This window comes from Sceloporus occidentalis, unplaced genomic scaffold (assembly GCF_023333645.1).
Source record: "Sceloporus occidentalis isolate IW3139 unplaced genomic scaffold, rSceOcc1.0.p SCAF_1, whole genome shotgun sequence".
NCBI lineage: Eukaryota > Metazoa > Chordata > Lepidosauria > Squamata > Phrynosomatidae > Sceloporus > Sceloporus occidentalis.
Window position 1 is genome coordinate 56,601,571 of NW_028316981.1, and position 27,953 is coordinate 56,629,523.

The following is a 27,953-nucleotide window of genomic DNA, read 5'->3' on the forward strand; positions in this document are numbered from 1 at the left end:
TTACATTTTTGTGCTGGGGTTAACCTATGAAAGAGAAGAAACAGATATTAGCACTGGTGTCTTTTGAGAGCAGCTCAGATTGACTCAGCATATTTCTTGGATTTCTTGTTCGCTACCCAAGGTACCAACCCAGACAGTGATTCTTTAAACCTGTTTACCAAAAAATTCTACCTCTTAATCAGATCACCACCTTTAGTCCCTGTATTGGGAGAAAGGCGGTATATAAGAAATAATAATAATAATAATAATAATAATAATAATAATAGTAGCACCATGAATGATCCAAAGTACAACATACAAATGTTACAGAAAGCAGCCTCCTTCTCTCTACAGAATTCTTTGTCTGTAGGTCAATCTCCTCCGTGTTTACTGTTTTGTCCACAGTTGCAGTGTTGGAAGCTGAGCATCAACCTGAACCAATGTGGTTTATACACAGAAAGATATTCAAATAGACCCAAGAATCTTCCTATGCTCTTGTCTTTCTCAGTAACTACTTGTTGACACACAGACTGCAGTTCTTTATTCTTCCTCATTTTCCATATTGCTTCTTCCTCACAAGGGTTATTTCTTGTCCTTTCCTTGGAAAAGGTAGCCACATATCTCCATAATGCCTGCCAGCACACTCACACTTACGAAATACAGCTGCAGGAAATTTTCAAAAACAAGTTAGGATTTTTCTTCTAATCTACCTCTGAGTGGAGTTCCAGAAACAAAAAAGGGAAATTTATTTTAATGTAATGATCAGAATATTTACTTGCTTCAATAGACACAAGCTCAACATCAAGACACTGTGTCCTGCTCTGTAAATATAAAAGTTCCAGTATGCTGGTGGGTGGCAGGACTAAAAAGATATTGTTATAGCAGTCTTTACAATGCATAAGGCTTACAAAATTAAATATTTAGCCCCATACAGCAGATACAGGGCAGGGTTTGAGTCCAGAAAGTTATTAATTTTTAAAGTGAGTTCATGGAAGAGACAGTATTTGAACTGTGGACTTCCAGGTCTGCACAGGTTGAACATTAGCTCTATCTGAATGTGAAAGTTAAATACTATACATTGAATTGTGAGATGGATGGATACACAAGATACGGTACATCATTGCAGGGAATAGCAAATGGTACTCGAAGACCAATAGTCCAAGCCTATGGATTCAGAGGGCATATGTGTTGTATAAGTAGCAACAAGAACCGCATACATATATGCATGAGCCCAATGATATATCTAGAAACATGATTATCAAGGCATGAAGCCAAAAGACTGATTCCTTACTCTGTCGGTTGGTGGTGATCCCTCTCCCTGGTTCCTGGTGACATAAGTAACAGCATCATGCAGTGATGTAAAAAGGTGGTGCTTGGTGATAGTTTGGCTGAAGAAGTTGCCTCTTTCCAGCTGCGAAATGACAGAAGCTACACAGAAAAGAAATAAGGAACAGCAGCCACACAAGAGTGCCATATTAAGTTCTAAACTAGCATGACCATTCCATATCCACACTCTGCTAGCAAATTTGAATTGAAAACTCAAATCCATCTTTTGACTACCAGTATATTTTCCCTGAGCCAAGAGTATAGGAATATCCTTGCTGAATCAGATCAAGGTCTGTCTCCCAGCTGTGGGCCTTGAATCACCTGGCAGGAAGATAGGGCTTATATCAGAGGTGAACAATTGTGATCCTCCAGATATTACAAATCCCATGATCCCCTAATGTTGATTAGGGTTCCCAGGAATTGCAGTCCATCATCTGGAGAGCCACACTTATCTATCCCTGAAGTAAATAATATAAATAGCTCACTGCAGATCCTCTTCTATGTCATTTATGACATGGATGGCCAATGTACTATATGACACTCTAGAAGTTGGTAGACTGAAACTCCCATCAGCCTTCATGACTGGCTATGCTGGCTAAAGCTGATGGAAGCTGCAATCCAACAACACAGAAACGCAACAAGTTAGCCAACCCAGCTTTAGAGCCACACTAATTACAATGTAGGAAAGCTGCAATGAGAATCTCCCCTCTCCCCTTGCTCCTTTACAGATAAACAGTCCCATGCATCTGCTTTGAAGGTTGGGATCTGACATTCTGGGAAAGGATGATAAACCCTTAATTTAACTCTTGTTTTTGTTGTATGCCTTCAAGTCATTTAGGATTTATGATGACCTTAAGGTGCCCCTATCAAGATTTGTTCAGAGGGGATTTGCCTATGCCTCCTTCTGAGGCTGAAAGAGTGTGGTTTGCCTGAGTTCAGCCAGTGGGTTTCCAAGGCCAAGTGGGGATTCAAAACCTGGTTTCCAGAGTTGTAGTCCAATTCTCAAAGCACTACTCTACCTTAGCTCTTGCCTTGATTTAAATCACCCCCAGTTGCTGTTAATTCCATAAGGAGTTTACCCATGCTAATCTGATAGCATTTTCTGAGAAAGAGATTTAGATGGAGGAAAGAGATAAACACTCCCCAGAGGATTTCTCCCATGAACTTCAAAATATCCATATTGGGCTGTTAATTAGTGCATCAACAACAAAAAACAGTCGGGACATCCAAATCACAGATTTCCTATGTCACATGTAATATGGCCCTCAGAAACACAATCTCTTTGTGCTGACTAGAGAGATCCATAATAGACTTCTTGTTACCTGAACATGAGTAGAACATGTGACCTACTACACATTGTGACTGGAAATTGTGATGGCCTTTGTTAGATTGTGACCCTCAATAAAGGAGAGATGGTCTGGGAGTGAAGAAGCACAACCTGTGGACCTTGCCCTGGCCTTTGTACTCATGTTAGTCTACCACAATAAAGTGTAACTCTTAAATAAGCCTCAGCTTAGCAATAATAAGATATAGGTTTACACTTCATACAGCTTTCACAAAGCTTGGAAAAATAGCCAACTGGGGATTTGTGAGATTTTAGTCTAGGAAACTGACTTTCCAAGTTTTGAGCTTTCACGTGAACAAGTGGGCTTTATACTTGTTTCCATTCAACTTACTAGCCTCTAGTGCCCTCAGTAGTACATTTTAAACCAAGTTCTGAGGAGTGGAAAAAGAACTATGACAAAAGTACCTTAATGAACAAGAAGAACTGGGTGGCTAATGCCGAGAAAAGACAAATCACTAATTAAAGGCACACAGTCTCTGAGGTTCATGCTTGATCGCTTCAGTTTGGCTGACCATATTCATCATAAGCTTCCTTACCATTGCATCCGACGAGAAATACATCCACTTCAATCTCCTGGAAATCTCTAAATATCTGCCAAGATCAGGAAACATAATGGTAAATAATAGCTTTGTGGACATTTACAGAATGCTTTTGCCTATTTTATCAAGACTAGCATAGCAGAGTGAAGCTTTTACATAAAACTCATGCTGTCAGTGATCTTTCTGTTCCTGTTTATCCTTGAGTAGCAATAACCAATTGACAATGTACAGTAACAGTAGTAAGGAAAGCTGGGGAAATAAATATCTTAGTCTGACCATTCTGGATCCATGAGGAGGAAGATTCATAATGGCAAGACAGCTATTACCAAGAGCTAAAAATGCCCACAACTCATTTGATCTTATTTGTATTTTTAAATATCTTAATGTTATATCCTGTTTGGCTCAAAAGACATTTGGCTGCCAATAAAACAGCTCTGGGCTTCTGAAAGTTCTCTCCTTCCCAATTTTTTGTCTTGTAAGGCAGATTTGACTGCAAGTGGGGGAAATTATTGAATAGTTTTTTGTGTCCTTACATTTTTTAGGGTCTTGATGCAGACAGTGTCCACAAAGTTAACAGGACTGAAATCCAATATAATGGAGTGAACTGGAGGTTTTTCCAGTCCTAGGGCCTTCAATCCAGACTTGTAACAAGACTCTTGCTGGTTGTGGTTTTGAGATTTCCAGTCCTTCACACTTCCATTAGGCTCATTCATTGTTGTGTCATCCCCAGGTTCCTGTGATAAACAAATGAACAAAGTCAGGTTTGGAAATGTAACGATTTATTGGTCATAAGGATTTGAAAGTTGTTTCAGGATTGGCACACAGCGTTTCAGATAATGCATGTAGGATGCAGCTTCTTTTGAAATCTTTCTTTCTCTTGTTAGCTGATTAATATATTAAGCTCTCATGTCATAGACTGGAGCAGCCCATAAAATTGTACAGTCATCCCTTCCAATTCATGGGGATTTGTTCCAGACCCCTCCCCCCGTGAATCAGAAAAACTGCAAATATTGGAGCCCCATTGTTTTTAATGGCTGTGCGCTCCTGCATGCTCCCCTTTGCACTGCCACAGGTGCACATGCCATTTTGTCCTTCCTGGCTTCCCATCTGTAGAAATTCAAAGCCGCAAACAGGAAGTCAGCTAATCCAAAGCGACAGCAGTATTTTGAAACTCAGAGGAGTCATGTATTTGCATGTTGGGGCAATGTGCAAGGTGTCTCCACAATAGGAGCACACTAAACTCCTCGGTGAGAGAAAATGCATAGAACCTATTTCAAACAAAATGATGACAAGAGGGAAAAGGAAGGTTCAGGTAGGCTGTGCATCCTTCTCCTTTTGCCATGTCTGGTATAAATGTGTGTCTCTGTCTCTTCACTAGCATAGACAGTCTTAGGTAACTCCACTCAGAAACAACTTGCTACAGTTGAATGCCTGAGACAGAAAATCTAAACAGTGTTTCCTAATATATATATAATGAATGTGTGTTTGTGTGTTTAGTTTCACTGGAATGTGGTCATGGTAAATATGCTAACAACTTTTAAAAAAGTCCAGCTTGATAAATACCTGTGACTTTGCCTCCACATCTATATCTATGAATGCAAGGTTGTTGGTACCAGAATCGTGTGTCTTTTTGATCGCAGAAGCAATTTTCTGTTGAAAACAACAAGAGTAGGATATAACTCACAGGAGACTCACAACAACTATTTTTCCTTGTGACATTTTCAGAACTTCAGCAGTGGCACCCTGAACTATGGTGTCACCTAATGCAGGGGGGGGGGGGGGACTATTGGGCGGGGCAGGGGCAAGGCTTCAGAACTGGAAGGGGCGGGGGGGTTCCACAAGGAGATGGGGGGCAGGCTCTGCTAGGCCAAGTGTGCATATGCCCCCCCCCGCCCCTTCTTGCCACAGCTTGGTTTTCCTCAGGGGAGAACCGAGACATGGCAAGGAGGTGTGGGGGCGTGAACACACTCGGCCCAGCTCCTTGCCGCAGCTCAGTTCTCCTGAGGAAAACCGAGCCACGGCAAGGAGGGATGGGGATGGGAGGCCTGTCTAGGTGTCACCCTCTCACCCCCCAAAAACACCACTGAAATTCAGGTAAGACTTTTGGGATGAAGAGTAAAAAGGAGAAGAAAAGCAGATGTTTGCTTCCAACTCTAGCTTCTACAGATGACTTCAAATCCTGTACCTTGTTCAGAAAAAAAAGATAAATAATTTTCTTCCACACCATGTGAAAAAAGGTTTTCAATTTTTCACATATAAAATTAGGATATAGGCCTTCCACGCTCTGTTAAACAAAACTGATAGCTGCATATCAACTTCCGAAGATCCATTTATGATGATATGATCATGGCCAAATCATAGTGTGGAACATGTGACCCTACAGACATTGTTGAAATGGACATTTGCATCAAGCCTACCCAGAACAGCAAATGTTCACAGAGAATGGAAGTTCCATTTCAACCACATTTGGAAGCCCACATGACCCTCATCTTGATGTAAAGAAGCTTCCTCCAAATTAGTGCCCTCCACATGTGGGTTACTGGCTATGCTCGTTGGAGATAATGGTGATTGCAGTGCAATATGTCTTTATGACAGGAAGCTGGGGAAGACTGGCCCAAAACCATTTTCTTCTTCTCTCTTTGATTGTTTACAGATTGATCATTCACAGGAAACCTCGCAGGAAAGACATGTACAGTATTTGCAATTTAGAAGACAAGCTGTTAGACTGAAAGGCACACCTTCATTTTCTTCTCTTCTTTCTTGTCTCTGTTTTGTTTCTTCTTCAAGGCTTTCTTTTTCTTTTTAATGAGGTGCTCTACATCAAAGCCACACTGAAAAAGAGACAGATACTCAATGCACTAGTAGCTATAATCTATAATTACATGTCTTATTTGCTTACTTCCCATGGACTCTTCCTATATGATACCAATGGCATCAAGGGCCATGGTCTATGGACTGGTTAGGGAATGTGTAGTCCTTCAGATGTTGCAACTTCTATAGCCAGCATAGCTAATGGTGAGAGATGCTGGTTGCTGCAGTCCAATCAAATCAGGAGAGCTACACATTCTTCATCCCTGGTATGGGGATTTCTCTTATTCTGTGAGCCTTCTCCCACATGCTGAAAGGAAAATGATTAACCCTGCTTACTTTTTGAAAGACATGTCATTCAAAGAAAATATGGGAAGTTACCACAAATAGAGTAGTAGCTAAAGACCCAGAAGCTAACATTTGTTAGTCACAACCAGAGCAGATCCACTGAATCCTACGTAAGTGTTGATTTCCCAGGTGATTGATCCTATTGATTTGAAGAAAGAGCCCTGGTGGTGCAGTGGTTAAATGCAGCCATTCACTTACAAACCATAAGGTTGTGAGTTCAATTCCAGCCAGGGGACGCAAGCTTGACTCAGGCTTGCATCTTTCTGACGTTGCTAAAATGAGTACCCAGATTGTTGAGGGCAATTAGCTTACAATTTGTAAACCACTTAGGGAGTGCTTAAATGCACTGATAAGAAATGTACTTGCTATTGCTATTGCAATTAAATGACTGTACTGCAACCACTCACTCACAAAACCATAAGGCTGAGAGTTCAATACCAGCCAGGGCTCAGGCTCGACTCAGGCTTGCATCCTTCCAAGGTCACTAAAATGAATACCCAGCTTGTTGGGGGCAATTAGCTTACAAATTGTAAATTGCTTAGGGAGGGCTTAAGTGCACTGATAAGAAATGTACAGTACTTGCTATTGCTATTGCTAATCCTGCACAGTAGGGAGTTGGACTTGATGACTCTTGAGGTCTTTTCCAGCTCCATGATTCTATGGGGAAATCCAGACCGCCCCAAAGGGATGGGATGGAGGTGCCCAGTTTCCATCCAGAGGGACGCCGCAGCATCCAAACTGTGCGGCGTCCCTCCACATAAAAAAAAGAACCCGGAAAAAATGGTTTCTTTTTGGCGCACCAGGATGACGTTGCCAGTGCACCATTGGTACACTGTGATGTGTCCAAGACGCAAGCATGGAACCTGGTGGTGTGGACGGGACGCCACACTTGTGTTATGCATGCACGCCACGTATGGACGGCGCCACATAAAGATGGTGCCATCCGTACGTATTAGGGTTCCAGAGCGTGTGTTTACCATGCGCGCTAGAATCCTAATTTTGGTGCCGACACGGCACTTTCGGCCAGTCTGTTTCGAGCCTATGATTCTATGAAATAGTGAAATGGCTAGTTTTGCTGCATTCACTTGATTACACTGATAATGAGGGTGAGTGTGGTGCAGTGATTCAGCTGATGGACTGCAACTTGGGATATGAAATCAAGGTTTTAGGCCCTAGCAAGTCATGAAATTCCCTGGTTGATCTTGGGCCATCAGTCATCCTCAGCATGACCTATCTCACAGGGCTGTTATGAGGAGAGAAGGACAACCATGTATACTTGCCTTGGAGGCAAGACAGGATATAAATGTAATAAATAAATATAAGTTAATCAATGGTGTTAGTGTACTGATTCCATTTTTATTATTGTAAGTAGGGATGCCATAACCCGGCGGCCCCCGTGACAAACCCGCTTTTGGGGGCCCCTCCCGGTCCCGGTCCGGTTTGGCTCCCAGTCCCCGGTTTGGGGCCAGCGCAGCGCCAACCCACCGTCCCCTGCCTCCCCGCGTGGCTGCACCACCCACCTCTTCCTCCTCCTCCTCCATTCCACGCCGTGCGGCCGCGTGGAGGAAGCAAAGGAGGAGGCGAAGGAGGAGGCGGTGCGGGGGAGGGTGGCACGGGCGTGCGCAGGAGGCGCACCTCCTCCTCCTCCTCCTCCTCCGTTGCAGGCTGCGCCAAGCGGAGGAGGAGGCAGAGGTGCCTGCCTGGCTTGGTGTTCCCTGTGTGCGCGCTTGCGCGCACCAAGGCAGCAGGCACTGGCAGGCAGCCACCCACCGCCTCCTCCGCCTGGCGCGCCTCCGTGCTGGGCACTTCCTTGGGCCCGGGAGGCGGAGGCAGAGGAGGAGGCTGAAGTGGAGGTGGGTGGCTGCTTGCTTCCTGCCTTGGTGCGCGGGCGGGGGGAGAGTGCGCCAAGGCAGCCATCCACCTCCTCCTCCGCTTGGGCCTGGGCTGGGAGGTAGAGGAGGAGGAGGGAGGAAGGAGGGAGGAGGAGGAGGGAGGAGGGAGGAAAGAAGGAGGAAGGAAAGAAGGATGAAGGGAGGAAGGAGGGAAGAAGGAAGGGAGGAGGAAAGAAGGAGGAAGGAGGAAAGGGGAGGAAGGGAGGGAAGAAGGAAGGGAGGAGGAGGAGGGAGGAAGGAAGGAGGGAGGAAAGAAGGAGGAAGGAGGAAAGGGGAGGAAGGGAGGAAGGAGGGAGGAAGGACAAGGAAGAAGAAGAGGAGGAGGAGGAAGAGAATAGTGATGATGATGATATGAGCCAGCTTCTGAGGCACAACCAATGAAAGTTGCTCTGATTTTTACAAACTCATGCACAGTGAAAAAAAACCAAAGTCCCTTGACCAAGTACACACTTCTGAGAAGTACAGTTGAATCCGAGGGCAAACCCACTTCTTGTTAAATCACCTTGACATATTCAGTGTGAAACCCAAAGAGTTTGGTTATGGAATAAGCCTCTGAAATATGCAAGAGGCCATGTTAAGTAAAGCCATGTTCAATGCCCAAATGTGCTGTTTGGAATGGGGGTGGTGGTGGTGGTGGTGGCCAGAAAGGGCAAGTAGATTTCTGTCATCTGTCTAGGAATAATGCCCAAATGTCCTCCATTTTGATCATGCCTAAGAAACATGTATTTATATTAACATTTTTTTAAAAGCATAAATTTTTTCCTTGTGTCCTCCATTTTTAAAAAATGTGCCCTCCATTTGAAAATTTTGTCCTACATTTGTCCTACATTTGTCCCGGTTTGGAGGTCCAGACTTATGGCAACCCTAATTGTAAGCCCACTTCGATCCGTAGGGAGAGGCGGGAAATATAAATAAACTTTTATTATTATTATTATATTAAGTGAAGTTCAGCTGACAACTATCTTATGGCTTGTACATTGATACGGAAACCATGCCACTAGAAATCAGACACCCTTCTAATCCCATACCTTTTTCTTTAGGGCCTCTTCATACAATGCAGCATTTGCAAAATAGACAGTAGCAGAAGAGCGAAAAATCTTCACACCCGGGATCTCATCAGCCTGGAAAATAGAAATGAAAAGGAGGAGTGAATGTGGTATAGTTAAGTACACAGTCTAAAAACTTCTGGAAGCAGAACTATAAGAATAGAATTAGATGACCTCAGGTTTGATACCATAATCTTTGCAAAGGAATGGCAGGACACAAAGGTGATGATGATGATGATGATGATGATGATGATGATGATTGTGATGTTGATGATTAAAATATTTCTACCCTACCTTTTAACAAAATATTACAAGGCAGCATAAAAATAAAGCACTTTAAAACAATTTAAAACAATAAAAATAATTTAAATAAGCTAAAAATGTATTAAACAGAATGAAACAGATTAAAACCACGTGCATTAGTATTTGGGATAAATCAGTGAGGCCCAAAGTCTTTGGTGAACAACCAAGCTTTCATCTGGCATATACACGAATCCATTGTTGGTGCCAATTGGGCCTCCAAGGGGAGGTCATTCCACAAGTCATGTGCAATAGCTGAGAAGGTCCTCTACCATATCCTTGAACCAGGAGACGTCAGTTCTTGGGTAGGCACACATACACATGTATTGACTATAACTCTTATCCAGGGTACACATTTGTTTTATTTATTTATTTATTTATTTGTTTGTTTATTTATTTCCCACCTTCCTCCCAGTATAGGGACTCAAGGCGGCTAACAAAATTTAAATCAGTCCAAGTTAAAACATTACAAAGAATTAAAAATACAAAGTTTTTTTTTTTAAAAAAACCAATTAAACAATTTTTAAAGGTTAAAAACATTACATATTAAAATAAAAAATTTAAAACTCTTTATAATAATAATAATAATAATAATAATAATAATAAATTTTATTTGTATACCGTTTTTCCCTAGATCAAAATGGTTTACAGACTATGGCCTGCTACAGACTGCCAAAATAAAGCTGCTTCAGATCTCTTTGGAGGTATGCTGTTTAAATGCTGCATGCATCCTAAGAATCTGGAAGTTGCACCAAAGCTGCGCTCCAGTGCTTAGAAATGGAGTGTGGCTTTGGTGCGACCTCCGGACTCATAGGACCCATGCATCATTTAAACAGCATAGCTCCAAAGAGACCTGAAGCAGCTTTATTTTGGCAGTCTGTAACAGGCCTATAAAACTATTAAAAACATCTCATAAAAATATAAAAACAAGTAATACAATTATAAAATACAATCATTCATAAGGTAAGGCAGAGAATCGATGGCATCAAGAGCACTCAACTTCATTCCTCGGGCGGGGGGAGGCTTGGCAAAAAAGAAAGGTTTTAAGCCTCTTTTTAAATATTTCTAGGGGGGTCATGAGACGGAGCTCCTTGGGAAGACTGTTCCAAATCCGCGGGGCCGCCACTGAAAAGGACGTCTGGGATGTGGAGACATATTTGGAAGATGGAATCTCCAACAGATTCTTCCCAGATGTTCTGAGTGTGTGGGGTGGATTGTGTGGGGAGATGCGGTCCCTCAAGTAACTCGGACCCAAGCCATGTAGGGCTTTATGTACTCTTATACAACTTTATACCACAGCCATGTCAAAATGTGAGAAAGCCTGGTGGCATAAAAGTGTTTTTATCTGCCACTGAAAGGAAAGCAGAGATGGAGCCGGCCTACCCTTTCTAGGGAAGGAGTTCTAGAACCTGGGAGCCATGAGAAAGCCCTCTCTCTTGTTCCCACCAAACGTGCCTGAGAGGTTGGTGCGACAGAGAGGAGGGCGTCTCTGGATGATCTAAGTTTTCTGGTGGGTTCATAAAGGGAGATACAGTCATTCAAATAGCCATATAGGACTTTGTAGGTCAAAACCAGCACTTTGAATTAAAAGCAAGGCTCGGAAAGAGATTGGCAGTCATTTTTGTATGACTGGAATCTGGATTTGAGACAGTATTTGATGGAATACAGAATCATTATTATTTTAAATGTAGCTTGTTCCCAGTGAGAGTTGAAAGAAAGTACTTGAGAAGGATAATGAATTTACATACCAACCCTGGGAGAAAAGTGGGATATCGACATAAGCAAACAAGCAAACTGTTGGGGTTGTCTCCTTTAGCTATGTCCCCCTAGCTGTCTCTGATCACATTGGTTTTGGTCCTAAATGAGACGCAGCATTTCATTTTGCAAAGCACCTTAGACCATTTACTATGCAACCACCATTATAGCCATCTCCTTCAATTATTTCCACAAAACGCTTACCTTCTGATACTCAGCTACATCTTTGTAAATTCCTGTCTTGGACACTTGTCCCAAAATAGAATAATGGGGCCTTAGAGAAGTTGGCAAAAGAGAAAAAGGTTAGAAAAAGCTCCAGTCAGCCATATTAGGAAGTCAGTACATAATACCAAAGGCCTACCTAGTCCAGCAGTTTGGTCACACAGTGGCCAACCAAATGACTATAGGAAACTCAAAAAGCAGTATCTGAGTGCAAATATACTTACCTCCTGATTTTTACAACTGCTAGAGGCATACTTCTTCTGACAAAGAGGTGCTACATAGCCTTCCTGACTTGTAGGCATCGATGGCCCTATCCTCTATGAATTTATCCAGTCCTCTTTTAAAACCATCCAGCGTATTAGCCATCATAATATCTTGGGACAGTGGCTTTCACCAGGGACGTAGCCAGGATTTTAGGAAGGGGGGGGTCCAGACTAAGTGCCACCATTATAATGGGGCTTGGGAGTGGCGGCACAGCAGCACGCACCATTCATTTTTCTAATGGAAAAGGGGGTCCGGACCCCAAGAACCCCCCCCCCCCCGGGCTACATCCCTGCTTTCACAGTTTTGCATGCCCTGGGTGAAGAAATGCTTCCATCTGTCTTGAATCTCCCACCTTCCATCTTTAGGACTTCATGACAACAATTACACATGATTTTAGCATGTTTTTCACAGAGAAGAAATTGCCAATTTCATATAGCCAAATGCTGGAGCTTGATTACTGAACAATTGACCATTATTACAGGGTATTTGGTTCCTGCTTAACACCTGTCTGTAGTTTGGCTCTGTCACTTCAAATAACTGGCCACATCAAGATGTCACCTTAACAGTCTGCTCTGCTGGAAGCATGCTTCTATCTCCTGTTCTCTTGCATAATCTTACCCTGCAAAAAGCACCCCCTCCCCCGTTAACCTTTTCTCCCCTCTCCAGCCAAAGCAATACTCACATCTGGGTCCGGAAGATAACAGTGAGAAGGGAAAAGACCACAGCCACACCAAGTCCCATGTCAAGGTTCAGCAAAATGGTAGCTACAAAGGTCACAAGCCAGATCAGCTGGTGATGAGGGTGAGGCAGGTGAAAACAGCAAGAGAGAAGGCATAAATGGTGTTGCCACCAAATTCCAGGAAAGTCCATAATTTAGAAATAAGGTTAAACTGAATTACTGGAGCAAGTCTGTGCTTCTCTTAAATAATTTGTCTGCCCTGGAACAAGAGGCCCTTGGCCTACACAGCAGACTTGGTCCTACTAACCATCCCTGTGAAATTATCCAGAGTGCAAGGAATGGGAATGGCTGGGACAGTTTACACAGCACAACTTACAGCAGATACTGGAGTCCTGGATGCTCTTAGTGGGCATTATTATTATGTTTGTTAATTTTATCCTGCCTCTTTATGGAAATAACACAAGGTGGCTTATGTAGGTAAATCTACATAACAGAACATAAAACATAATACATTTAATGGACCATGTTGACCCAATGGTCAAAAGAACATAATATGATCAATGTAAAAGATAAATAAACCTACTACTACTACTATCATCATGAAAACCACAGAATAAAACAAATCCAGCAGTAAACGCAGTCTACAAATTTTAAAAACACCTGCTTGTTGTCTGGTTTTGTTATTCTGGTGTTATATTTACCTGCTGCTCCAGGTAAATGAAAGTGGTATAAATTGCCCACTTCCAAACTTCAATGAGTTAGACTACAACTGCAAGGATTCCTTTCCCAAACTAATAGGATGATGTAGTTCAACATATCTGGAGAGGACCAGGTTGGAGCCCAGCCAGTGAAATCAGTAGTTAGTGTGTCTGACAGGGACTTAGGAGATCCATGTTCAAATCCACACTGAGCTGTGAAACTCTGAGTGACCTTGACTCAATGTGTCACTATCTCAGGCTGACTTATCTCAGACTAGTGACATCTCTCAGACAGACCTCCTCAGATAATGTAGGAGGAGATAATGTAGAAGGAATACAGCCACATAAACCAACTTGAGTTCACTGGCAAAAAGGTAGGATATAAACTTACTTAACAAATAAATAAATGGCTGAAGTCATGACTTTAGCCACTACTCTTGCTACAGTCTTTACAATATGGAGGAAAAGGCCTAGTTTTCCCAGGCAGCAGACAAATGACACAGCAAAACAACAAAAGCAGACACACAGTAGATGCTTTGAAAATATTGTTATAAGAACAACCTGTTTAACAATTAGAAATACAGGAATGATATATTTGAATGCACCTCCATTAAAAAAATATCTTCCCATTCATAAAAATTTGAAAATGTCTGGAGAAGATGAAGGGGGACGGTGTAATTAACTTTTAGTTTTTTGTGTTTTTTGAGGTATATGGCCGTGTTCTAGAAGAATTTCAACCTGACGATTCGTCTGCATCTGTGGCTGGCATCTTCAGAGAATGGTGGCATGGAGGAGTGTGGGGTATACATGCTGGGTTACCTTTGGCTGAGATGAAGTGATTCACATGTTAATCTCTGTGTTGGTCTGTTGGTGAATGGCCAGGCCTCAGGATGGGAGGCTAAGTGAGGAGGATTCGTGTCTATTTAATTAGTGATCCATTGTCTGCTTGGAAACCGCCTGACTCTGGGTGATGTTCATTTCCATGTGCTGAGTCTTGATTTTTGTGTTTTTCAGGACTGGTAGCCAAACTTTGGCGGGTTACAGACCACCCGTTTGGGGTGGCCTGTATCCGGCCCTTTCCCCACCGGATCAGGGCCTAAGCTGCCACAACGGCAGCCTCCGAGGCCCCGATCCGCCGCTTTCCAGGCTGCGGGGAAACGGCAAAAGGCCGCTTCCCCACGGCCTGTAAAGGGGTGTCCTTGGGGCTTCAAGCCCCAAAGACACCCGACGGTGGCGGGGAGGAGGAGAAAGGGGCCGCTCGGCCCCTTTCTCCTTTGCGTTGCTGGTGCAGCTGTCTAAAGGCTGCGCCAGCGATGCAAACCATGGAAGGAGCTCCGTTTCGGAGCTCCTTCGTGTGCCGTGGAAAGGGCGCTCTATGTGCCCTCACGTGGCGCAAAGACGTCACGTCCGTGCCACGTTGTTTGGAGGCGGCGCGTTCATGACGTCATAATGGCGGCCCCCGTGTGGAATGGGCGCCACCATTTTGTACGTCCTGGGGATGTACTAGGGTTAGGTGCGTGCGTAAGACACGCACTTACCCTAACCCTAGTACGTCCCCAGGACGTACTTTACACCCGTTTGTAACGAGCCTTTGTTTACTTTCAGGGTTTCTTCTTTCCTGTTGATGTTGTCTAGGTGTTTGTGGATTTCAATGGCTTCCCTGTGCATTCTGACCTGATAGTTGTTGGCATGGTACAGAATTTAAGTATTTTCAAATAGCATTTTATGCCCAGGTTGGTTTATAATGTGTTCTGCTACTGCTGATTTTTCTGGCTGGCCCAGTCTGCAGTGTCTCTCATGTTCCTTGATTTGCATTTGAACACTGCATTTGGTGGTCCTTATGTAGACTTGTCCACAGCTGCACAGTATGAGGTAAATGACAGCAGCCGTGAGAGGGTCTTTTCTGTTCTTTGTTGAGCACAGCATTTGCTGGATTTTCTTGGTTGGTCTGTAGATCATTTGGAGGTTGTGTTTCCTCATCAGTTTCCCAAACCTGTCTGTGACTCCTTTGATGTATGGTAAACATACCTTCCCTTTGGGTAGTTGTTTTTCTTCTCTCCTGTTTTTTTTAATGGGTCTGCCAGCTCTTCTGATGTTTTAAATTTTGCTGTTAAATTACCTTTGGCTCAAGTCTTCTTCTCTTCCGTGTGTGCATGCATGCATGCACACATATGCCTTCACATTGCCTGTATATTTAGAGCAACTCCATAATATTGTAGGGTTTTTTAAGCAAGGAATACTCGGAGGAGCTCTACCATGTCGTAGTGGTTTGAGCATTGGATTGGAACACTGGAAGACCAAGGTTTGAATCCCAGCTTGGGCATGGAAATCCACAGGCTGGCCTTGGGCAGGTCATACTCTCTCAGCTACAGAGGATGGCAATGGCAAACCCCCTCTCAAGAAACTTGCCAAGAAATCCCCATGATTGCCTTAGGGTCACCTTAAGTCAGCAACAACGTGAAGGCACACAACAACAAAATGTTCAGGGGTGGTTTTGCTAGTTCCTTCCTCTGAAATATAGTCTACAGCATCTAGTATTCATGGATGGTCTCCAATCCAGGTATGAATGAATGCTGACCCTGCTTAGCTTCCAAGATCAGAAGGGGTCTGATTCTCTTCCTTACCAGGTCAATAAAGTTGGATCTCCAAAGTGTACGGATGTCTTTAAACTGTTTGAACATGCCCTTCAGGTTGACAAGAATAATGGCAGCTAAGATGGCCTGAAAAAGAAAATGTAAAGTTAAAACATAAAGGTTTAGAGAACAGTCAGTTCTAGGTATCATAGCAACCCTGAAGAGATTAATCTAAACCTGGTGGTAATGAGAGTGTGGCTCTTTGGCTACCTGAAGCCATTTTAGGCTCAGAAGAGGCCTTTTTCTAAAGCAGAAAGTGCACAAGAAGTGACTTTTAGTAACGGTCACTTCCTGTTGCTCAAAAAGCCTTTCCTGGGCCTAAAATGGCCCAGGGGACGACGAAACAGGGCAGAAATGCCTCCCAGGCACCCTAGAGGGAATTTTGGACCAAAACATTTTTGATTATTTTCTCTTGTGTATACACGGAGGTGGGGTTCAGACGTCCAAGGTCCCACGGTCTCTGTGTTAATGTGTCCCCCTAGTCCCACACACTTGCCAACCAATGGTGAGATAGATATGAACCAATGTGGCAGAGCTGTTTGAGTGTTGGACTAGGACTCTGAGAGACCAGGGTTTGAATTCCCATCCAGTCACAGAGATACCACTGGATCACATTTGACATGTCACAATATTTTAGCCTCAGAGAAATACATTGACAACCCTCCTTTGAACAAACCTGGCCAAGAAAATGCTACGATAGGTCAGAGTTAACTTGAAAGCACACAGAAATAACAGCAACATATTTACAGGTCCCAGAAAATAATAATTAAGACCTTTTGTGCAATTCTGTGCAGGTTTATTCAGACATTGACTCCCCACTGAGTTCTATAGCACTTATTATCAAGAACGAGTGTTTAAGACGGCAGCCTAAAATTGAAATGGAAAGATTTTGAACATACTTTTGGCAGTTCTCGGAATAGCTCACTAATCTTCAGGATGGTAACTAAGATAACGAGAGAGGACACCAAGGCAGCTACCTGCAGAACAGAAAATAGAGACATGGCTGATTGGAAGAGGCAGGGGAGGAAAACACACAATCCCTCTCTTTCCCCCCCCCCCCCTGCTCTGTCTGGGGCAACCATAAAACCACAAGGACATTTCATTGGTTGGTTATGAAGAACCCTAAACAAGCCTTCCTCAGTCTGCTGTCCTTCAAATGTAATGGACTACAATTCCCATTGCGGAGGACATGGAAGACTAAAATTAACTGAATAGAAACATAACCAATATGTTAATAGTTAGAGGATTTATACATGAAATAAGGGCAAAAGACTGTTTTTGAGATAGATAACTGGGCAGGTCAGAGAGACATCTCCAGGGCCTTTTTTAAATCTTTTGACGCCTGAAGGTCTGCATTAGGCAAAATAAGGAATGTTTGAAATGCCAGGCTAGAACAGTGAGCTGCTTAAGCGAAATTTATTGCAATTTCCCTTAGTGTCCATAGGAATAGAGTAGATAAGTCTAAGGTCACTACAAATCTGAAAAACCTGTGGCCCACTTGGATTTTACAGTAAGTGTCCCATGTCTCCCTTCACCCATCCTTTTTCTCAAGTTTTACTAGATATTTTGCAACTAAATTTGCAACATCTTTTCAACATCAACATCAGGTCTGACACTTGCTCCTCTTAGGAAAGTCAAAATGTAGGACTTACCTGACTGTGCCCCCCTGTGTTCTCCTGCACTAGGGAGCGAGACATGGAGCAGCTGATGCTGTAACACTGGAAAAAACCACCCATGAAATTACTGAGCCCCAAGGCTATCAGCTCCTGCAAGAGACATATAGCAGACAAAGGCTAAGAATCTTTCTAACATGTAAGCTCAACCAGTAAAATAATGGTATGTTTGAATGAAGGCTGCTTTGGTAGTTTATTGATTGTAACTGCTACCTTCTCTTTTAAGAAACAGAGACTGGAAATAATGGTACTCCTAGGTAAAGGTTTCCTTGCCCTGTTGCTTTCATAAAAAATTACCAGGTATCCAAACAATTTGCCTACTGCTAGTAGCACTCCTTTTTTTTCCCCTTCAGTACTTCTTGGTTCCCCCCCCCCCCCCACCTTTCCTTAAAAAAGTCTTTGTGGAAGAAAAGACATAACAATGGAACAATATATTTTGTTCAGTAGAACTAGGAACCATTCATCTGGAAACACCCAAATGAGTCACAGGAGCTTCTTTAAATAGTAGGAGAAGAAAAGATGGTAGAGAAACCAGAAGAAGTTCAGTAGCAACAAGAATATGAGACTGCCACTTACCTGGTTGCTGTCCACTTTGTAACCATGCTTAAGTGCAAAGATCTTGCCAAGAGAGATACAAATGACGTAACTAACCACAGCAATGGCAAAAGCATTTCCTACCACCTGCCCAAAGTAGATGATGTTAGGGGCTTTAGGGGGGATCAACCTACCACACAAAAAGAAAAGAAAGAAAGAAAAAGAAATGCAATGAGAAATGCCTGGTGTGAAGGCCCCATGGGGCAACATTCATGAGGAACAGTATTTCCCCCCTGGGCTATTCTTCCCCACCTTGGGGGTGGGGGAGGATGGGAATAGCAGGCAAGAAAGCTTCATTTTGTTTCCTTAGGTTGAAGCAAGGGTAAAGAGGTTCTGGTATGCCTTGAAATGAATTAATTTGGCAGATGACATCTCTAACATGGTCTTATGGGAAGCACTCACCCACTAGGGATGTCACCCACAACACTAACATGGAATCGTTCATTCAGTTTGGCACCATAGGAGATCCCTGTGGAGACAACAATCTGAAAAGAGGTGGCAAGGTGAGACAAAACATCTCTCTTAGTTAAAAATATAAATAAACCATTAAAAAATCTGTTCCTTTGTTTTGTAAAGCCACTGTAGAGAAGGAAAAGTGAAAAGGAATAGGAACACCCCTCAGAAGTTAAGGAATGGCACTGTAGGTGTTGGGGATGATAGTCTCTCAGGCAGGAGGATCAGTGTTGTAAGCCTTCTGAATTCATGAAGGAGGAAAAAAGGTAAAGGTAAAGGTTTCCCCTTGACTTGAAAGTCAAGTTGTAGCCAACTGTAGGGAGAAGTATTCATTGCCATTACTAAGGCAAAGAGCCAGCGTTGTTTGAAGACAAGTCCGGTGGTCATGTGGCCAGCATGACTGCACAGAACACTGTTATCTTCCCACCAAAGTGGTACCTGTTTATCTACTTGCTTTTGTATGCTTTCGAACTCATCTTAACCACTAGGCCACCACATCCCCAGTAAATTCCCAGTAAGGATTTTACTATAAGTAAGTAAGGGGCTCAACAGATTGCCCTGAAGGGGCAGTGGGACACTGCCCCTTTCCTAGCTGGATTGGGGCCATGGCAACTGCATTCCATGGCCCCAATCTGGCCTTTTGAGGGCGCAAAAAGTGGCTCCTTTTTGCACCATAGCCATGGCAGCGCGGCTATATGGCACTCCTTCAGTGGTGCGTCATATGGACAGAGTGCCAGAGAAGTGCCATGATGCCGCACGCTGTGTGGAGTGGCCCATGGCACCATGGCGCCCTGGGGGCAGAGTCAGGGTGTGCATCATCTGGAAGCAAAACCCCGACTCTGCCCCCAGGCTGGCCTTTCAGGCTGATCTGTACAGGGCCTCAGTTCCCAGTAAGTTCCCAATAAGGAAAAGCCTGAAGAAAATTCAACTTCTATCATCTAACACTGATGGAAAACATCAATGGTTCTAAATGGACTGGGTATTATATTTGGCTCTGTAGAAGGGGGTGGAACCAACACAGTCCTTTAGGTGGAGTCATCACAGTTAGAATTTTTTTTAATGCCAGAAGTCTAATGAGAAACCTGAGGTAAAAAGCTACTGAGCTGGCTTCACTATACCAACATGAAACTGCTGCATCTAGAGTCAGAAGGGCTTACTGTAGAGTTAGTCAGCTTTCCAGGGCTGGAGGGCACATTGTATCCCCAACAAACTGGAGGTGACACCTGCCCCTACTACTATGTCCCCCACTGGAGTCGCAAAAAAGGTCAGGCGCATGTCCTTTGTTTTAATGCAAAAATCTACATCTGGATAGTGTCTGGGGCCACAATTCTGCTCTAAAACAAAAGGTAGGCTCCCAGCTTTTTTTTATTGCCGTCATACTACCCAAACTTGGCCTGCACAGAAGGGCCTACAAAAAAAATGAATGTACAGACTCATGTGGCCATGGACATAAGTTACCAACTCTGGCATAGTGAAGAAGACTGATTTATCCTGCTTCTATTATTTATTTATTTATTCATTCTAACTAAAAAGATTGCATGTACAGCGCTGTGTAAATTTACAGCGCTTCATAAATAAAGGTTAATAATAATAATAATAATAATAATAATAATAATAATAATTCATTCATTCATCCATTCATTCCAAAAAGCCAGAAAAGTGACCTTTGGCTGACAAAAAAGTTAATTCTTTGGATCTTTCTGTCACTGAATACATGGGCAAGTGGGCATTTTAGACAAGAGTTTTTGGGGGCCGTGGCAATCGAAAGCTAGAGCAGCCTCCCAGAAGAGGTACATTTGGTCCTTTGGTTGTTCAGGTTTAGATAAGCAGTAGGAAAAAATAATATTCTTAGTGATCCTTTCTAGAATACAGCTTTCAAAAACATTTTTTTCTTTTAAAAAATAAAAATAATTGTTTTTCTTTTTGATGTTACTGTCTTCATCATACACCACCCATTTATTCAATGGCTATTGTGTTATTGTCTTCCTTGGACTTGCATGATCTTCACGCTGCCTCACTGGTTTTATAGACAGGCAAAGTAGCACTCCTCAAAGCAAATACAAGAAATTACCGTGAGAAGCTCAATGGGAAGAGGGATTGGAAGCCTTTTGCCCAGCTTGTCGTTGATCATCTTCACAATAACAATGGAAGTCATGGCAACCAGAGAGGTGATCAAGGTACCCACATTGGTCTTTGGCAATTTTGAGCAAAGTTCCAGAAAGGTCTGTAGAGAAAGCAGAGAAGGTAATAGCAGCATGTTGAAGAAACAGAACTGATTCTCTCCCTATCTCCATGGAGAAAGACATCTCCCCTCTTTCCAGGAAAACTCATTGGGTGAAGGAAAAGGTCAGGCATTCCCTCTCTGCCCTTGCTGCTTCACTTCTGTATATTCTTTCCCTCTACATGCATAAACAGCTGCATTTATATTTTAAAAAGTGTTCCCATGGAATCAACCACACCTAGTTGGGCCCTCAGGTAAGCAATGAAAGTGTCACAAAGCCACCCATTCATGCCTTCCTCATGTCTAACTGTACTTACATAGACCAAGGCCAAGGGCCCTGCATACTCTTCCACATCCACTCCAACAATGTACTTCAGCTGAGAGATCAGCACCTGGATAGCAGCAGCTGTAGTGTAGGCCCGCACCAAGGGCTCTGAAAGGTAGGTGGCCAAAAAGCCAAACTGCAACAGGCCAAGGCCGATCTAGATAGAGACCAGTCAAGAAGACACTATCTTCAGCTAGAGATTATATCAAAGAGTTCCCTTCCCAGGATTGTCCGTGCCATATCGCTGGATTGCAGAGGATGCCCAGACACACTGCAAGGATGTTTGGCATGAGGGTTACTAGAACTTAGAGATAAAAGACAGAGGACAGAACGCGTGCTCTGTTCATTCATTCTGCTCTATGAAAAAAACCAGACTTAAGGAAGTCTATTCCACTGTCAAGCAGATCTTGCACTTGGGATATTCTTCCTAATGTTAAATGGAATCTTTTCTCTTATAATTTGGATCCCTGGTTTGCGTTTTAATGTTTGGAGCAGCAGAAAACAAGTGCACCCCATCTTTTATGTGACATCCTTTCAGGTATTTAATCAGATATCAGTCTTCTCCAAGCTAAACATACCCACTTCCCTACGAAGTTTCTCACAATACTTCATTTCTAGACTTTTTACCATCTTGGAAAGGTTAGGGTGGGGAGAGAGGTGTGATATCGCCTTTGAAAATGTATGGCAGTGGCAATGCTGGCTGGAATATTCTGAAAGCTGTTGTCCAAAAAAAGTAGTATTCCCAAACTCTTTAAATGAAGCACTTTAAAAAGCTTTCCAGAGGCCACTGGACCAAATAACAAATGGGTACACAGGCTTGTTAGAATGTTCTGAAAGAAATTAAAGAGGCAGCTTTTTCATTCTTGCCACCAAGGGGGAGAAACCAATGTTCTCCATCTACACAATTTGGCTGTTGTTCCCATTTCTCCTGAAGGAATACACCTTCCTCCTCCTGGCAGAGTTCTGGATCTTTCACTCACCTGAAATATGCCCACTAAGAAGGTGACTGCAGCCACCAGCTCCACTCTGGCAGCATCTCTCCTGGTTTCATTGAGAATGGTATAATTTGTACCATTGACCGGATCCATATACTTCCCACTTGGTTCCAGTGAGTCCGTCATGCTCCCAATCATCACAGAGATGACTGCAAAGGGGCCTGTGATAGGAAGGAGAAAGAGGCTTGAGCCAAGGGGCCAAGTCACTTTTCTTTCTCACAGGGTGCAACTGGCTTTTCTTGTCTGTTCAGAATGGCAGATGTGAATAGTAAGGGTTGCAGTTTGCGAACTTGTAAAGGATTGTAGGGGGTTGGACCTGATGACTTCTAGGGACCCTTCTAACTCTATTCCTAAGGATCAAGCTCATGACTAGAACCTGCAAAAGTTAAATTTTTGGATTACAACTCTCAGACCCCCATAGCTATGCTGGCTTGGGATTCTGGGAACTATAGCCTAAAAAATGCTATTTCTTCCTGAAATATGCCAGGGGGACCAATTGTTTCAGCTTCCTGACATTGTAGGCATTTGGGGAAAGAAGACTTAGACAGTTGTACCTCTTGGTTCATGAGAGAACAAATATGTGGTGTATCAAGAGGGAATGCAATGAATATGAGAAGGTTTTCCCCAGGACTAAGGAGTCTAAGAATCATATGATCCCTAAGCAGTTCAGGAACAATAAAAGAGGAAGGCCTCTTGTTTTAGCATCCCTTTGCTCACCCACAGAAATATGTTTGGATGACCCAAAGAAGAAATACGTCAAGACCGGATAAAAGGATGAATACAAGCCAATGACCGGAGGCAGCCCTGCAAGAAGCGCGTAGGCCAAACCTAGGAGAAAAATAAAGGTGAATGTCATCACACAGGTCCACTTGGTCCCTTTGACTATAACAGATTCTGTTATGATGCAGCCATTCCATCTGGTGTATCTGTAGTTTTATACATCCTCCAAAACTTACACCCACAGAGCATACAGAGCATCTCCCTTGTTCACATAATGAGTAGCATGTTCCAGATGCTTGGAAAAGTTTCTTTTCTGGATGATTGTTCTCAGAACACACCTCCCTGGCCATCATGGCCAGTAGATGGAGGACTTTAGGGAGCTGTGGTCCAAAAAGGTAACTTATCGAGCTCACAGTTTAATAGGGAGGGTGACACCACTAAAAGGAGAAAGGAGATGCCCTGGTTTGTTTGTTTTTAAATTAATTTTTTAAAAATTCATTTACATTTTTATGACTTTTATTCTTTTTGTTTTTTTGTAGGTTTTTTGGGCTATGTGGCCATGTTCTCGAAGAGTTTATTCATGATGTTTCACCAGCATCTGTTGCTGGCATTTTCAGAGAAAAGTAATACACTCGGCCCCCGGGTTACGAAATTAATTCGTTCCGCCGCCATTTTCGTAACCCGGAAGGCTTCGTAAGCCGAAAAAGCCATAGGCGCTAATGGAGAAAAGCCGCGATTTGGTGCGAAATAGCGCCGAAAAGCACCAAAAGGTTATTCGTAACCCGGAATAACCTTCGTAACCCGGAAATATTTTTTATTTTTATTTTTTTTCGTAACCCGGAAATTTCGTATCCCGGCGCATTCGTATCCCGGGGTAAGAGTGTACAATAGATGCTGGTTAGGAACAAACTCTTCTAGAACATGGCCACATAGCCTGAAAAACCCACAAAAAACTATGGATGCCGGCCATAAAAGCCTTCAACTTTTATTCTTTTAATTATTTTTTTAATCACATCTTACCAAATTTTTACTTCAACCACATGAAAATGTATGCATGTAAATACATTTAGGCTGTATGTATGATTTTGTAATATAAAGGTATAATTTTAATTTTGCTAGTTGTTTATGGCACAACTATTGCCATTACATTCAGTGATATATGGAAATCAAGATTTATGAGTAACATTGATACAAAAGACATTACTAAGGATTCTGTATGATGTGGTATGGGAGAAGGTCAATGGAGGTGGCACCATGAATTACCACACTGGGTAATACCAACCCTAATGATGTCATTTCATTACCCCATAGGTAATTCCTGCTGGACTTGCCTAAATACCTTAAGGGCACCAGATCCTGTCTGATCTTGGAAGCTAGGCAGAGTCAGCCCTGGCTAGTACTTGGATGGGAGACTGTAAAGGAATACCAGACACTGAAGGCTATATTTCAGAGGAAGAATCTGTCAAAACCACCGCTGAATATTCCTTGCCTAAGAAAACTCTGTGAAATGCATGGAGTCACCATAATCCAACAGATGACTTGAAGGCGCACACACACACATTCTGCTCATTCAGTTTCTCTACCCTAGCTGGGTCTAACAGTAGGATTCCAGACAGAACCTCCTGTGATTTTCCTAGTTCCCATGTTCAGCCAATGTTTGGGAATGTGAAGCCCAAATCTAAGTTAAGTACTCTTCTAGAATACAGTTCCCAGAATCTTCCAGCTAGTATTAGTATCAACCACACTGACTGAGGTATCCTGAGATGTATATGCTAAAAATAACTTTACCATATTATGGTATCAGAAAGATATTTTTTGCTACCCATTATTATAGTTAGCATGGCCACTGTTCAGTACCAGAGTGGCTGAAGAAAGGCTCTACCTCAGGTATTCTGTTGTCAGTGCTTGAGAAGGTCCCACTCAATGAAGGAACCTAATGAATGAAAGTTGCTGAGATAGCTTACCCTGTGGGAGATGCATGATTCCCACACTGAATCCTGAGATGATGTCTCCTAGCAGCCATTCTTTGACTGGATATCGTGGTAGCCAGGTCAGGATGGGGAGGAACCGGAATAGCAAGGACTTTGCAATTGAAGCCGAGCATCTGGAAAAGCAGTGTGGAAATGCATCTTTAAGAGTGAACCCAGACAGGGCAAGTGTTGCTGAAGGTTATCAGTAATTCTTGTTTTTATTTTGCAGAACCAGAAAACATTCCCTTCATCCTGGCGCATGTCTTGGGAATTTTAAGGAGGAATTGAACCTTTTTGTTCCCATTCCACATAAAGTTTCTTTTCTGTTCTGCTGTGTCCTGGAACAAGTCAGAGTAAACCGTACCCACCTACATCTGCTCCAACCCATGCTGAAAAAGATATCTGGATGTGGAGGCAGCACCATCAGCTGCAATCTGTGAACAGATCTGTATTGGTATGCTCCACGTCTCTTGTCAGTCTGGACTAGTTTCAAGACTAGTTCAGGGTGTTCAGTCTGTATTGGGGCCTAGGGATGTGAGGCAATGGGAGAATAGGGCACTCATGTGGTCAAATCTGAAATCTCCTGTCATGTTTGCAAAAGTGCAATTCAATTCCCATCTAAGTGTGGAAAAGCTCTGCCTGAAGGCTTCAGCTCAAAGAAGCCCCCCGCTAGCATGGCCACAGCCCTGGGAAATTCTGGAAGCAGGGGTCCCAAACAGTAAAATTCCCAATGTCTGATTCTCAGGGCTGAAATGCATCGGCATCTCTGCTCTTGCATTGGTTTCATACAGAACATTTCCAAACCTTTTGTGGTTACTTTTTTGTGGGTTATTCAGGCTATATGGTCATGTTCTATTATTATTATTATTATTATTATTATTATTATTAACCTTTATTTATAAAGCGCTGTAAATTTACACAGCGCTGTACATACAATCTTTTAGTTAGACAGTTCCCTGTCCTCTAAGAAGACACGACACAAAAGGAGGAGTGAGTGGTGGTGGGGAATGGGATCAGGTCCAGCAGTTCTCCACCTCCGAGGCCTGGACCAAGGCAGATGGACTGGAGGAAGTGCTTGGCTTCTTAATTAATGGTTAAAAGGAGGCTTCCTGGGTCAGAGAGGGGCTCACCTCTGGGAATGCTTCTCTAAACTATAGTCTTTAACTCAGTTTTGAAACTGGGTAGAGAAGTGATGAGGTGTGCATGTGGGGGAAGAAGGTTCCAGGAGTAAGGGGCAGCAAGCGAGAAGGGACGAATTCGGGGGCAGTGGTAGTCCTACACTGTGACAGGAGACCTTGACTACAAGAGCGGAGGGTGCGAGTAGGAATGTAAGGAAAAAGAAGGTCAGATAAGTAAGGAGGGGCCAATCCATGGAGGGCTTTGAAAGTCAATAATAAAAGCTTGTACCGGATGCGGAAGGGGAAGGGGAGCCAATGAAGGGAGGATAAAAGAGGTGAAACATGGTCAAAACGGCGAGCGGATGTGACAATACGGGCAGCTGAATACTGGACAGAGACTAAAGGATGGAGGTGTGAAAGAGGAAGCCCTGTCAGAAGGAGGTTACAATAATCTAGTCGCGAAACCACTAGGGCATGGACTAGAGTCTTGGCAGTAGAGATTGAGAGGAATGGACAGATCTTGGCAATGTTGTGGAGAAAGAATCTACAGGCCTTGGCGGTGGCCTGGATCTGGGGAATAAATGACAGAGAAGAGTAAAAAATGAAGCCAAGACTGCGGGCTTGATGAACTGGTTGAATAGAAGTGTCATCGACAGAAACAGAAAAGGAATAGTGAAGGGTGGGTTTAGGTGGAAAGACAAGAAGCTCAGTCTTAGACATGTTGAGCTTCAAGCGCCGAAGCTGCATCCACTGAGAGATGGCAGTCAGACAAGAAGAAACTTGCTGTCCAAGCCCCATCAAAAGAAATGTTCTAGATTAATTGTGAAGTGCCATCCTGTGAGACTGGCAGGAAATAACTAAATAAACATAAATAAAGAAAAGGAGCATTTCCCTAACACACATTCACTTGTTAAGCTGTGCCAGGCCACCAAACAAAAAATCCCCAGCTGAAGAGTTTTTTAAAAGCTATTTTATATCGTTGCAAGTCTCAGAGTTTCCAGGTCTGCTGATATCTCTCTTGTGTATGTGTGTCTTTTCTTTCTTTTTTAAAATTTTACTAGGTTTTTTACATAACATACAAAAAATACAACATAAATTACAAACATAAAAAAGCATCAAACAAGAAAAAGCAAAAAGGAAAAAAATTGAAAAAATATACAACATACAGAACTTACAAATATGGAACTCTTTAAAAACACTAAGACATAATATCTTGATTACATGGTTAGCAATAGTTTACAAAAAATATAAAAATTGTATTTCAGTTGTATTCATCTTAATTGCTAACCTACAATCAAAACAGTTTTTCTATCTGTTTGGACTACATAAGGAACTATACACTGAAAATGGAGAGAGCTCACTGTAAGTATTGGTCTATTCTTCTCTTGGTGATTCATCCACAGAAGTTAAATCCATAACCTTTTCAATTAGTGGGAGCATGGGATCATTGAGAAATAAAGTTTCCAAACATAAGGCCATCAGAAAATATTTCTAGCAGTTTTTACACTATCCTACATTTTGAGGGCCCATCCGTTAATCATTTCCAGACTGTGTGAGCTCCACAACATATATTTTTGTATCCACACTCCAAACCCCCTCTAGTGAGCTCCAGAAACACCATACCTTATCTTCTGGGTCTTGGCACAAATGGAGGTGGGTTGAACCTGTGTCCTTATGCCAATCTTCTCTAGCTCAGCCTCACTCAGCACAGCTTGCTCTGCCTTAGTGTGGCCTGGCATTTCGTTTTCCTCCATCTCCTTGACAAGTATGCTATTTGGTTTGTGGTTTGGCCTTGCAACTAGGAAAAGAGGAAGAAAGGATCTGAAAGCCATAAACATCACCTGCAGCTACACTGAGAAAGTTGAAACACACTCCCTTGGATTCCACCTTGCACTTGTCTGAAGAAGAAAAATGGACCTACTGAATAGCATACTTGGAACAAATAAGAACTAGGTATTTTAAAAAGACTTTTACCTCATCCAAAAGAGGCATCCTCTAGATGTGTCAAACTACAGTTAGCATCTTCCTCAGCCAGCATGCCCATTAGCTA

The 27,953-nt window shown here is 42.9% G+C and overlaps 1 protein-coding gene across 1 annotated transcript; it reads right to left on the reverse strand.

Moving 5' to 3' along the window:
• On the reverse strand, positions 1-27,657 carry SLC26A6 (solute carrier family 26 member 6). Its single transcript, XM_089513113.1, has 20 exons — positions 27,527-27,657; positions 24,780-24,919; positions 22,813-22,923; positions 22,081-22,256; positions 21,093-21,257; positions 20,626-20,778; positions 18,504-18,586; positions 18,084-18,231; positions 17,487-17,600; positions 16,734-16,811; positions 15,826-15,921; positions 12,507-12,613; positions 11,543-11,612; positions 9,266-9,358; positions 5,928-6,020; positions 4,753-4,839; positions 3,723-3,923; positions 3,187-3,241; positions 1,271-1,407; positions 1-24 (listed from the first exon to the last, which is right to left on the reverse strand). The coding sequence occupies exons 1-20, from the start codon at positions 27,655-27,657 to the stop codon at positions 1-3; spliced, it is 2,262 nt and encodes a 753-aa protein (XP_089369239.1).
• Positions 27,658-27,953: the final 296 nt, after the last annotated feature.